The 13,850-nt window shown below is 44.2% G+C and overlaps 1 protein-coding gene across 1 annotated transcript in view; it reads right to left on the bottom strand.

Annotated features, from left to right (window-relative positions):
• The window catches only part of ADAMTSL3 (ADAMTS like 3), a 333,594-nt gene that overhangs the window by 46,291 nt on the left and 273,453 nt on the right, over positions 1-13,850 (bottom strand). The window contains exons 22-23 of the mRNA XM_040642874.1: positions 9,476-9,603; positions 7,403-7,531 (exon numbers count right to left, since the gene is read on the bottom strand). Of these exons, the coding sequence (XP_040498808.1) occupies positions 7,403-7,531; positions 9,476-9,603 (257 nt within the window). The remainder of the gene's footprint in view (positions 1-7,402; positions 7,532-9,475; positions 9,604-13,850) is intronic.

The raw sequence follows: 13,850 nt of genomic DNA, 5'->3' as shown, positions 1-13,850 counted from the left end.
GTAATTCCATTAGACATCTATAAAACTTTAGGTATGCTCCACAGCATTTTAATCCTAAAAGAAAATCCCATGATTACGAAAATACTTTTAAATTTAGTCATATGTTCTGACTACCATCTCTTAGACATGAAAGGCTTTCCTTCCTTCTACGCATGGCTGCGAGCACCAAGCACCCCACCAGCCCCTGGTCACACTCGCTTCCTGCCACCTGCTTGACCATACTGGGTGGGGGGTTAATCTTGTAACTTCTGCCTCCTTGTTTCCCTATCCTCTCCTATCGCTGGGCAGCATAACACTGAGAGTCAGGATGGGGGGTTTAAACCCACACCACTGCAAGTTTCACTGTCTAGAAGGCAATTTATGATATGCATTTTGAGTTATCAGAAACTGTAATGTCTTACGACGTTATAAAAATGTTGAGTGACCTGTGACCCAGTCATTCCAACCCTGTTAATTTGTCTTAACAAAATTAATCTCAACAACACAGAAAAGTCATATGCACAAAAAGTGTTCCTTACACTGTTAGACGTAACTGTAAAGAGAAAAAGCAGCTTAAGTTTCCCTAAATAAGGGAATGGCTTCCTTGTGCTACATTCAGAGAATTGGTACAGCAATTAAATGATATTTATGATTTTTCTTTAGCACCATGAGAAAACTCTTTGACTTAATGAGAAAAGGTTACGGGAGTGTAACAAAGTGGAAATGCTGGTTGTGTCTTGGCGATGAGATTGTGGGAATTTCTTTGCTTCTTAATACCTTGCTATGCTTTCTAATGATTTTATACTGAGATGCGTCACTTTTTATAATGAGACAAGAAAACAGAAAAAAAAGGGGAGGCCTTCGGAGCAGGAGTGCCGGCTTCAGAGGCAGTGAACTCAGCCCTTCTGTGGATTGGTTCATCACTTCGGTCAGGTCTCTCCTCTCTGGGTCTTGTTTTCAAAACATAAGGGCCGGACGCATGGATTTCAAAGGTCCCTCCATATTCAACTCCCAAGACCAATACCTGGATGGGTGCCATCCAAGTTGCTTCAAATCACCCTCTGGATTTACTGCCCTCCAGTTAACTTGTTTTGCCTTACACATCAGCTTTTAAATCAAGAAAAGATGTTTTTCAAGTCGTCAAATTCTGGTTTCACCAAATCACAGATTCTTACATTATTTGGTTCCTTCCTTTTCATTACAACCCTAGTATCTGAGTCATAATATAGGTAAACGGGTTTTTCATCGGCTGGGGTTCCAGCTCTATGTAACTCCTTGAGAGGAACATCGTATCTACCTTTTTTTCCCCATTAAACATTTTTTTCATTGTAGTAGAGTTGATATATAATATTAAGTGAGTTTCGGGTGTATAGCATAAGGATTCAACAATTATACACATTATGAAATGCTCACTACAATAAATGCATTGCAATATTATTGACTCTATATATTCCCTGTGCTGTACTTTTCATCCCCACGACTTCCTTACTTTATAACTGGAAGTTTGTACCTCTTCATCCCCTTCATCCATGTCAACACCACCCCATCCATCTCCTCTTTGGCTATCTAGAGAGAGACTTTCTTGCTGGGCCCCCCACTCAGTCTTCCTGGTATCGGGTGAGAAGGCTTGTTGGCACTCAGTTCTAAGCCTGGCCTGGGCAGAGCACTTAGCTCAAGCATTTTTCCTACTTTTACTTCCATTTGTCCCAGATTCCTGCAAAAGACCAGGGGTCCCTGGTCATCAGCCTCTAATCCCTTATTCTGTAACAGAAAATCACGGGCCAACATGAGTCTGTGACAGGTCCAGTGTCTCCGAACACGGCAGAGGCAGGGCTGGGAAGGGAGCCAAAAAAACCCAGTATAGCCAGTATAACAGATAACCACAGGTCTATCGTGCAAAATTAGTGCCCATTCACGTTGGACTCTATTTGCTTTAGTTCTTGGTCAAGCAATAAAGCATCACAGCTAGGCTAACATTCCTTCCCCAAACTTCTTCTTTTCTCCCGGGAGTACCGACCATCCTGTCACTGGTGTCCGTCTCTCCTGTGAATATCTGCGTATTTTCGCCATATACTTCCATACTGATAAATAGTATCCACGACTGCGTTGTAGGTTTTAAAATCTTATCCTATTGTGGGTATTAGGATTACGATTCTAATGAGATACAATTTATAGACTGTACAATTCACCCTTCGAAGGGTACAGTTCAGTGATTTCTTTGGCTCACTCATAAAGCCGTGCGACCATCCCTACTCTGTAATTCCGGAACACTCTCATCCCCCCCAAAGAAACGTGTGCCCGTTAGTCATCCCGCCCGTTTTCCAGTCTCTTAGTCACCGGCAGCCTCTTATCTGTCTCTGCGGATTTGCCCGTCCTAGACACTTCATGGAAATGTAATTACACAATATGTGATCTGTTGTGTCTGGCTTCTTCCACTTACCGTAATTTTTCAAGATCCATCCGTGTTTTATCATGGGTCAGTCCTTCATTCCTTTTTATGGCCAAAGAAAATTCCATTGCACGGATATGCTCCATTTTCTTTACCCACTCATCAGCTGAAGGACACGGATATCTCTCCTACTTTTTGCTACAGGCCTCTCTGCACACGTTTCTGTGGGGACGTGTGTTTTCCTTTGCCTTGGGCATATATACCTAGGAGTGGAATTGCTGGGTTTCACTTTTGGGGGGACCGTCAGACTGTTTTCCAAAGCAGCTGCATGATTTTAAATTCCCAACCGCAGTGCAAGATGATTGTGACTTCTCTACATTCCCCACGCTTCTAGTATCTGTCTTTCTGATTACAGCTGTCACAGTGCAGAAAGTGGAATCTCATTACTGGGTGTTGTATGCAACTGATGAATCACTAACCTCTACCCTGAAACTAATAATACACTGTATGTTAACCAATTGATTTTAATAAAATTAAAAAAAAGAAAGAAAAGAAAGCGGCATCTCATTGTGGTTCTGACTTACATTTCCCTGATGACTAAGGACATGGAGCATCTTTTATGGGCTTATTGGTCATTTCACACTTTTGGGAGAGATGTCCACTCAGACCATTTGTCTTTTTTAAATGAAGCTGTCTTTTTATTGCTGAGTTCTAAGAGTTCCTTTTACATTTTGGACACTCTCTTAACAAATATATGATTTGCAGAAAATATTCACTCATTCTCTGGGTTTTCCTTATACTTTCTGGACAGTGTCCTTTGCAGAAGAAGAGTTTTTCAGTCTGAAGAAGCCCGTTTATCCACTTGTTCCTTTTGATGCTTGTGCCCTGGCTAAGAAATTATTGCCTGGGGCACCTGGGTGGCTCAGTGGGTTAAGCGTCAGACTCTTGATTTCAACGTCATGCTCTCAGGGTCATGAGATCAAGCCCCACATCAGGCTCTGTGATGTGGAACTGGCTTAAGATTCTCTCTCCTTCGCCCTCTGCCCTCCTCCTGCTCTCACTTAAATGTACCCTCTTTTGCTCAAATAAATAAATAAATCTTAAAAAAAAAAAAAAAAGAAAGAAAGAAACTATTGCTTAACTTAAGGTGACCAAGAATTGTGCCTGTTTTATTCTAAGGGTGTCCTGGTGTTAGCTTTCAACTTTGGGCTTTCAATTCACTGTGAGTTACGTTTTGTATATGACATGAGGTGGGAAACCCACTCCCCTCTCTTGCAGGTGGATTTGCAGCAGTACCGACACCATCTGTAGAAAAGACGACACGCCCCCTCCTCGAATCTTCTTAGTACCCTTCTTGAAAGATGACGTTTTAAAGATGTGTCTGTGTTGATACCGGTAGCTCTCATTTCTTCATTTTAGTACCATAGAGTCTTCCAGGAAATGAGGAGATCTTCACGGGTTCTTTCTCCCACTGACGGAGATTTAGGTTGTTTCTTGCATATTTTTATTTTCTTTCTTGCTTCATCTCTCTCTCTCTCCCCCTCTCTGTGCACATTCTAGTAACTATCTCTTTGCCTTGATATAAGGGCTGCCCCCATGAGTAGAATTTCTGGTTTGGGGCATCCAGAGGAGCCCAACACACAAAAACAGGTGACAGCCGAGACTCAGGTTAGCGGCACTTCTAATGAGCTTGAGTCAGGAAAACAAGCAACGCCGAATACATACATAACAGAAAATTATAAAATAGAGGGCGCTTGGGGGGCTCCGTCGGTGAAGCATCTGCCTTGAGCTCTGGTCATGATCCCAGGGTCCTAGGATTGAGTCCTGCATCAGGCTCCCTGCTCAGTGGGAGCCTGCTTCTCCCTCTCCCTCTCCCTGGCACTCCCCCTGCTTATGCTCGCTCTCTGACAAATAAAGAAAATCTTTAAATAAAAAAGAAAATTATAAAATAAGTGATGTTCTTACTAAGCATAAAAAAATACGTAGCTATCAAGATTTATCGGTCATTTTTCTCAGATGAGCTTTCCTTTCTCACCAGAAGGTGGCAGAGAGGATGCAGCTTAAACTCTTCTTCCCCCATTTTTAAAAGAAAAAAAAAATTTTTTTTTTAAAGAGCAAGGCAAATAAGTCTTGCAACTTAAAACTTCTAACTTTTAGACATACAGACTTGCAGGCTCTATTACATAATACAGTTGTGAGAAACATCACCTAAGAGAGACGAGAGACAATCACTTTTGATATCCAGACACGCGAGTTAAATACAACATATTTGGCCATACCGAAAACTACGAATCTGTCTGAAAGGTATGGATAGGTGAGCTCATTATAGTTACTGGAAAATATCTTAAGGGCAACTGAAAAATAAAAGACAAATTTATACATGCCACCGATTCACAGAGCTAATCTCCATGTGCAACGTGATAATATAATTCTGTGACACCGCGTTCAGGTCTGTAAATGCTCTACTGCCCTTGTCTATAAATGAGGGGCTGGATTAGATGAAACCCAAAGTCCCTCCTTCCATGGACGTGGTACATTTCCCACTGCAGAGACGAGGGTAGGTAGGTCCCATACGAGCTAGTGACAGAACCGTCTACGAAACCCAAGTTTGCTGACCCTTCACCAACTTCCCCATCTGTCTTTAAAAAGACGGAGCTCCAGAAAAAGCTACGCTCATATGGCTTCCACCCATAAGAAAACACAATAAGTTCACTGCAGGTTTATTTAAAATGGCACAGAACTCAAAATGAGATGGGTGTATTTTGAGCAGAAAAGGTCCTGATGAGTCCCTGAGGGCTAGTCCACAAGGGACGGCTGCCAGGTAAGGAATCAACCAATGGGGGCAGCATCTAGTAGGAGGAAGGAGGGAGCGAGGAGGCTGAGGAGCGCCCCCAACCCTGAGCCCCCTCCAGGCCCCAGGGGAGCAGCGGCGGGGGGCAGAGGGGGCTGCTGGAGTCAGGGAGAGGTCAGAGATGGGCCACGTGCTGACGGGGCCTGGCCCAGAGAATAAAACCCAGACGCATTTAATGGTCTTTGCTGGACGCTTCCCTCACAAAGGCAGCTGCCACCGAATCCAGCTGCTAACTTATGACAGCAAATAATACACCATGATCCTTTCAAGGGCTCATTCCCCCCGAAAGCCTGATTTTACACTTTTGTGGAAGTAAGAAATGTAGGCATAATGCTAGAAGTTGAGGTTTCTCTTCATAGAAGTCAGACCTATTTTGCGGCATCTTCTGCAGGTGTAGGGCTGTAGAAACTCTAGCCGTTTGTGGCTTGGCAGCGGCAAAGCTCCATTCCGCTTTTCTCCTCCGCGCGGCCAGAGAATGCGGGCCATTCTGTAACGGTAGGTGCGCTTTGCCAGAAAACTCACATACTTGTGGGTGGAGTCAGTTGGGAGGCTGGAGGGACTTTGCAAGTCTGTGTAGGCCAAACACTGCAGGGACTTCCAAGGGGTGAAAAATAATACCTTGGGGGTTAGCAAATTTCCACGGCTTGTGCTGCCAAAGGTTCAGCTCTGGAAACATGGCAAGGAATGGACCATTCCAAGGAGGGAATGCCTGGAAGGTGAATGGATGTGTCCTGGGCTCCCTTCACTACATGCGCGGTCACTGTGTTACTGAGAACAGCGTGAGGACTCCCCGGGTCACCTTGCTCATAGGGGCCATGGCCCAGGTAAGATTCATCCCAAGTGGCTGCAACTTACAGGGAGGGGCCCCATTAGCTGGAAACGAGGGAGATACAGTCGTCCCGGCAGGGAATCAATGCACAGTAAATCACGGGCATACGCTCAGTCCCCTTAAAATAGATCTTAATGGTGAAGAGGTCCCAAGTCTCCCTGAGAAACTGATCAAAGTTATTTGCATAGCACCCCTGACCCCATAAAATGTACATGTGTGCAGGCTATAATGTTGATCTCAGTTTAGGGATGCATGGGCCCAGGTTAAGACTTAAGAATCTGTGATTTCAGATGAGATCGGGCGTGTTCAGGGTGGTATGGCCGTAGACAGAGAGACTATGGACTCTGGGAAACAAACTGAGGGCTTCAGAGGGGAGTGGGGTGGGGGAATGGGATAGGCTGGTGATGGGTAGTAAGGAGGGCATGTATTGCATGGTGCACTGGGTGTTATACGCAACTAATGAATCATCGAACTTTACATCAGAAACCAGGGATGTACTGTATGGTGACTAACATAATATAACAAAAATTATTATAAAAAAATAAATAGCTAAACAAAAACTTCATAAACCAGGATTTATAAAATAAAAGCATCTATTTAAAAGAAAATTATAGGGACGCCTGGCTGGCTCAGTTGGTGGAGTGTGCGACTTATGACCTTGGGGTTTTGAGTTTGAGCCCTATGTTGGGTGTAGAGATTGCTTAAAAATAAAATCTTTAAAAGAAAATGAAAAAAAAAAAGAATCTGTGATTTCAAGAGCAAGAATGGCCTGACATTAAGGCAAGGTCAGACTAGAAGTGTTATTCCTATTAAAGAAAGGTGGAGTCAGTTAGAAAGATGGCTTCTCTGCCACGGCGGACAAGGCAGAATGAGTCACTGAGGCACAGACTGGTTATGCCTGGCTTAGGACAGTCCGGGATAGAGAGAGTGTGGGTCCGGAGACCTCGAGATTCCCAGCCCCGAACCTGGCTTTGCTCAGCACAGGCTCTGACCAGCTGGAGGACGCCTCTAACCGTTTCCAACAAACCCGTCACTGACGCTCTGCTCGCCAGGCAACCACAGGACTAGAACCTGCCTATGGCGACACAGTGTCCTGGTCACACCTGAGCACGCGAGTGTGCAAGGCAGTCACAGTCCTCATGGGAAATGGAGACACGGGCATTTTGTTTTACACCCAGTCCCACGCGTTGGTCTCACCCTTGAGAGACAGACCCGCTATCAGTGGGCTGGAAAATCAGTGTTAAGCCAGTCAGGCTGAGGTCTGAGAGGCCACACTGCCAGCTGCCATCTCCTGGTAACGCCGGGCTGCCCGTGGCCCCTACACCTGCCCCCCCACCGAAACACCCAGACTTGCCTTTTACAGGACATCGGATTGTCACATCTGCGTGCAAAGCTGCCTCCACAACGCCTCCAACCACAACGGAGAGATGGCTGTGTTCCAGTCTGCTGACATTTCTTTCAATAGACAAGATGGCAGGTGCCTCTTCATTGAAAGGGAGCAGGAAACTATGTTAGGTTCAGGCTTTTCCCCGGTAAACCATGTCATACCCGGTAAACTTGGTGGCCCCGTTAAGAGCAGGAGCAGAGCCCGGCTCTCTCTGTCTCCCTCGTGGTTACCCACTAGGACTGGTACATACACAGCCCGGGGGTGCTTAGTGCCCAGATGGACAGGCGGACAGACGGACGGATGAATGCATTCAAGGAGATACCCACGGGGTGCGCTGTAACAACTACAGATAAGCTATGAGGTAATTTTGGTTTTATAACCAAAACTGAGGATAAATCCCTCTTTGATAAATTGAAAAAGAAGGAATCTAGAAGTTCCTGAGAAGCCGAGAAGGCAGGGTATGTTATCTGCAACACCGCCGTGGATGAACTAAAGTGGGATCCAGCACACCAGCGCCTTGGGACCCTGACTCTTTCTCTGGAAGGAGCACTGTCCCAAGTTTCCCTAAAACTTGCATGGAAAAATAACAATAGCAACAAAGTCACAGAGAATCAGGAACCTAACCAAGGACTTTAATTTTCCTGGATTTTAAGAAACATGGACTTTTAACGGATTCCTTGGTTAACTCAGGAAACAGGCTCTGTGCCTGAGCTGAACAACAGGACTACAAAGTTGGAAAACAGCCATTCTTGACCTCAAGCAACTCCGACTGGTGGGAGACACCATACCACAGGGGCTGGTGGCTGTTGGGACAGACAAGGTGCTGGTTGCCCCAGGGTCTCTCAGTAGCCTGTGAGGGTCAGGGAAGGCAACATTCTGGAAAGGGTGTTGCCTGGGCATCCCTCTACGGAGGATGACCTCCATGATGGCGTTCCCTACTCCACCATTAGCACGTGAGCTGCTGGAGGGCGAGGCCTGTTTTATCACCTACGCATGTGTGTGCAAAATAAATGCATGTCAGTGGTATCCACATATTCAGGGGCTAGAGGACATGCTGGACCAGCTCTCCCAGGAATCTGGATGGTCCTCGATGGGCTTAAGAGGAGATGTGAGCCCCAAGGGGGCTGCCATTCCTCCCAGGAATTCCCAAACTTCGGGACTGGCATTTTCTGGGAAGGGGCCGATGCTCACAGAAGGGTCAAAGCACAGAAAATCAAGGCCTGAAGGCCCTACCTTGGGAATGCAGCCAGGGGAGGAGCTCAAGCCATACAGGTTCAAGGAGCTTTTAAAATCAACTGGCCCAACCTTCTCAGTGTGTAGATATGAGGAACCTGCTACCAAGCTCAGTGCTCAGTTGTCCGAACGCTGGATTCTAACCCCTGGTACTGCCCCTCTCCTCCCCTTAGTCCCTGTGAGCCACAGATGCCAGAAACCACAGAGCAGAGAGCTGGAGGGGGGAGCTCTTGGCTTTTTTTTAATCCCAGAACAGGAGCTTGCCCCTAGGAAGCATTGCTTACGACTTACCACCTTAAAGTGTTCCTTTGTAATTAAGCGTATTTTCATATTAAAATGACACCATCTGCCTCCTGGGAAGATAGACACTAATTTACAGTTACGATTTCCTGCAAGTGTTTTTAAGGACTGGTAGGTATGCCTTTGGAGGCAGATAGCCCTCTTTAGGGGATAATTACCCTCTTGCATTGGCTGGTGGCACTTCAAAAATGAGAAGTCCGCACTACCAATGTTGCCAGCGAAATTCTGCCTCATTAATTCCCGCTTCTCGGAAGGCGAGCTCTAAAGCAGACGTTTTCAAGATCCGGTCCACAGGCCGGCAGCATCGGTATGACTTGGGACCGTGTTAAAAATGCAAACTCTTGGACCCCATCCCAGACCTACTGAGTCAGAAGCTCCAGGAATGGGGTCTAGAAATCTGACCCCCCACCTTCCCTTGGGTGTTTCTGCTGCTTCGCGCTGACGTTTGGGAACTGCTGCTCTGGAGAACCCCAAACCAGGCACTCTGGGTTTCAACAAGGGCATTACCTGCGTAGAGCACAGGAGAACTCTCCACGTCTGAACCGAGATGGTTAGCTACAGAGCATTCATACGTTCCTTGTTCCTTCTTCGTGGGGTTCCGTATCTGCACTTTTCCCATTCCAGCCAAGATTATCCTGTAGAACAGTTAGAAAGGGGTGCGTTCACATAATGTACTTCACTTCTCTGGGCCCACAGCACGTTCCAGGGAAAGAAGACTGCAAAATTAGACTCTGGGCTGGCAAGGATCCCGCCCATAAAACCGGTGGGTGGAAAAGTCTTCCTCCTGGGCTTGCGCTCAGAGACATGGTCACTGGACGGTGCTTGGAGAGCCAGTCTTCCTGCCTCACTTTGCACAAGAAGACTTTTCTGGATGGACTCACTGCTTAATCCATCACATTTTCAAAAAAGACAAACTAGCAAGCATTAGTTGGCAAGATGCTAACCCCTCGTTTTGTGCCCATATCCTTCCTCATGAACAGCAGGTATGGATTTTTCAGTTTGGATTTTCACACTGGCAGTGAATGGGCCGTTAGTCAATGCTGCTTGACTCTAGTTGTTACCTCGCTATGACTGTCTGAGGCCACAGGGCTAAGGCTGTGTTATACCGGACGTGGAGCATGCTATTAGGAATCAGGCCTGACCCGTATGAGTTCCGTATGGTTTCCCAATTACCGATAGCTATAAACACCTGCAGATAAATACCATGAGAACCAGAGTGGGTCAGGTGTGTCCTGACAGATAAGGTAATTATTCAGGGAATAGAAAAGGGTGATTGTTCTGTTCTTATTTTAATTTTTTCTCAACAATTTGAAGCTGCTTCTCCATCACCTGCATCAGGGTCCATGTACTCTTTGTTTTTCCCCTGCTGCCTCCCACTTTCCAGATCTTAGCAACGCAGACTATTCTGACCACTAAATACTATATGAACTGAGCTGGGGCCACTTCCCCATTTCCTGTCACTTCATGTTGCTCACCCTGGGCTCCAGCCATAATGAGCCTCTAACAGTTTCCAGAACATTCCATGATCTTTCATCACCCCGAGTGTTTGCATATGTTGTTCACTGTATTTGGAATGCCCTTCCCCCCCATTCTGGCAAACTCTGTCTTACCCACTGAATCCTGGATCAAATATAATTTTCCCTGTAAAGCTTTCCCCAATACTCCTAGAGTTATCTTCTCTCCCTCTGGGCTCCTTCTGCTCTGGTTCATATATTTATTTGATGAAATATCTATTTCTTCCTACCAGATTGTGATCTTTTCAAAAGCAGGGACCAAATCTTATTCACAGCTGTGCATCGACAGTGCCTAACAGTGACTTTTGTATAGAAAGTTCTCAGAAACCTCGGACGACTAAGTGTACGAAAGGTCAGAATACAACAGAATCATGGTGCAGAGTGTGTGTACCAGGAGGATGCAAATCCTTCTGCTGCACACTTATGAAATACACAAAAGCGCCCAGAAATAACAACCGTGGAATTGCCCAGACCAAAACCAGTAGAACAGACCTCGCTATTACTAGGGCCAGCCTTCACGCTAACATCCGGCATCTAAAATCTAAAATCCCTATTAAGGAATAGTCGATTAAGAACAATAGAACGAGTCACTACATTTGAAAAGTAAATACACTAAAATGTTTTCTTCAATTATTTCATATACATGTTTATATGGTTTGGCAATCCTCAAACAATCCCTTTGTTTTGTAGGCCTCAGCAGCACAGTGAGAAATCCACGTAAGCCTTACTGCCAAAGGAGCTACCCCAGCATCTAGCCTGGGTCAGTCCCTGGCTGGAGAAGAGCAGGTAGGGGTCCATGAGGGATGTGACCTTGGTCTCTGTGGGACAACCTTACTCTTGACAAAGTTGATCTTTCCACAGGCATCAGCCCCAGTGAATCTACTCACAGTCTGCCCTTCCTGGCCAAGATTTCTTACCCAGGGGGCTTCCAAGCACTTACACCCTACACGCTGTCCTCTAATTAGATAGAACCTCTCAGAAATGTAATTCCGTTTCTGAGTTACTCTGACTGAAAAGACATGAGAGATTCAGAAAAATATATCTAAAGGTGAGAACCTTTGTTATATCAAGCAAATGAAACGTAAGGGGAACAGATTAATTAGGTAAGGTTGAGGAAGAAAATGGAAATAAGAATGGATCTTCTTTTTTTATTCTCTTAACTTAAAAACAAAAACTTTTAATAGCCATATGGAATCGCTTCATTATCAAACAGTTGATCCTTAAAGTATGCCGAAACACATTTGGGCCGACGTACGCTGTCAAAACCTTTCTTCATATGACCACCGGGAGTCTCCAGCTTAGAAGCTAATGCTAACTCCATGCGATCAAGCCAAACTATTTAAAATCAAGTCAACGAACATTTACTTCAACCGGCCAGGCTCTACCACACCCCTGCCCCATGGAAACGGCCACAGGTGAATCAATCACTTCGGCTCGATCAGCCTCTGTTTCTTATAAAACGAATATTGCTGAGCCATCCTCAAAAGGCGGTTCAGGGGCCCCAGACGTTCCTGAGGTCAAAACGATTTTCATAATAATGCTAAGCCATTATTTGCCTTTCTTGCTGTGTTGACATTTGCACGGATAACAAAAGCAGTGGCAGTATGGTCCTGGGACCGAGGTATACCAGGAGTCCTTGCGTTCCTGACTGCCACACACCTGACACAAAAATAAAAATGCCAATTTCCCTTACGAATGTCCTTAACGAGGCACTGAGACTTGACTGGTTTTACTAAATCTCAACCCTCAAGTATGTCTATTTTTGATATTCTGTACACAGAACGGGAAGTACAAAGTGCTGCATGTCTGATTTGCTAGCTGAACGAGCCGCTTTTTTTTTTCATGGAATACGATTTTTACTTGAAAGAACAGCTGACAAATTATAATTCAGCCTGGGGCATGTGGCAGTTATTTTTAAAAATTAACTAAAAGGAGCATGCCCATTCAAGGAAAACAACTGATGTGTTTCATTTTCACAAACTTTCACGTGAAAATTAAAATTTTGGAAAATTAGTATCCTCCATTGTGAGCTTGACAGCTTTCCAAAAACTCAAAGACTTTTCTGTTGAGCTGGTTAGCAATGTTGCAAAATATGTGTATTCTTTACATTGTCTAAGGAAATGCGCCAACACTGGGGAGATGAATTAACTCAGGGAGCTACTATTTTCCAAATGACCAATGTGTGATATTATAAAATCATGTGTAGGTCAAAGGTCCATTGAAAGTGCAAGATAAGGCAATATTTCGTTGTAAGGGAGTAACAAAATTTCATCAATGTGGTTTTAGATTCCACGTTCCAGCTGACCCTTCAGAAGCTACCACCTGTCCAGGTTTAGTATAGTCATAAAGAATAGCCACGATTATCTGAAAAGGCTATGAAAATGTCCTTCTTTTTTCAACTCACATATCTGGATGAGGCCAAATTTTCTCTATAAACTTTACTTAAAACAACATATCACAACAGGTTTCATGGAGAAGCATTTATGAGAATCCAGCTGTGTTTTATTAAGCCAGACATTAAAGAGATTTGCAAAGATACAAAACAGTGACATGGTTATCAGTAATTTTCTTTAAATATTGCTTTTTCAAAAATTGTTATTTATGCAAACATGTGATGGGCTTCTTATTGTTATTTCTAAATGGATTAATAAATAGATACGTTCAATGTTTTATGTTTTCATTTCTAATATGGTAAATATCGACAGCTATAACTCACATTAATGGAACTTCTTTAGGCTTCTCGGAGAAGCTTTTAAAGTTTTTTTATGTTCAAAAGGGTCCTAAGGCCAAAAGATTTGCGAACTGCTAAGCTTGTGGATCTGAAGGTTTATTCCACTGGGAAAACTTCTTTACACTCTTGTGTTCAGATTTCCAGGGCAAAAAATGAAAAAGCTAGATTTGTTCTACCTTTTCACTCTAAGGAACAGCCTAATAATTTATCATAAAAAATTGAGTTTTGCCTAGATTTCTTCAGCTGTTTCACATATTGGCTCAAATGCACTAAAAGACATGATAAAAATAAAATTTGCATTTTTAAAGTACAATAAGGTCTGCAAAGCAATTTAACATCTGCTGTTCTGTTTCTCTTAACAATCCCTAGAGGCAGCTTGGGCTCTCTGAATGCAAACTAAAAGAAAGCAAAGCATCTCCAGTCCTGTGTGTACAAACAGCAAGATTTAGAGACACTGAAGAATGCAAAAATGAATTAATACGTGTTATTCCCTGCTATTTCATGTGAAATGAATGAAATGTGCTATCTTTGTCCTGACATGGTGATCCTAACAAAAATATGACTCGATACTGTGTTGTGAACATCTCAAAACTTTGATCCTCATTTTTGGATTTTATGACATAACAAATTGCATGAT

The sequence above is a fragment of the Ursus maritimus genome, unplaced genomic scaffold, assembly GCF_017311325.1.
Source record: "Ursus maritimus isolate PB19 unplaced genomic scaffold, ASM1731132v1 scaffold_27, whole genome shotgun sequence".
Taxonomy (NCBI): Eukaryota; Metazoa; Chordata; class Mammalia; order Carnivora; family Ursidae; genus Ursus; species Ursus maritimus.
This window is presented reverse-complemented; position numbering and strand designations above follow the sequence as displayed.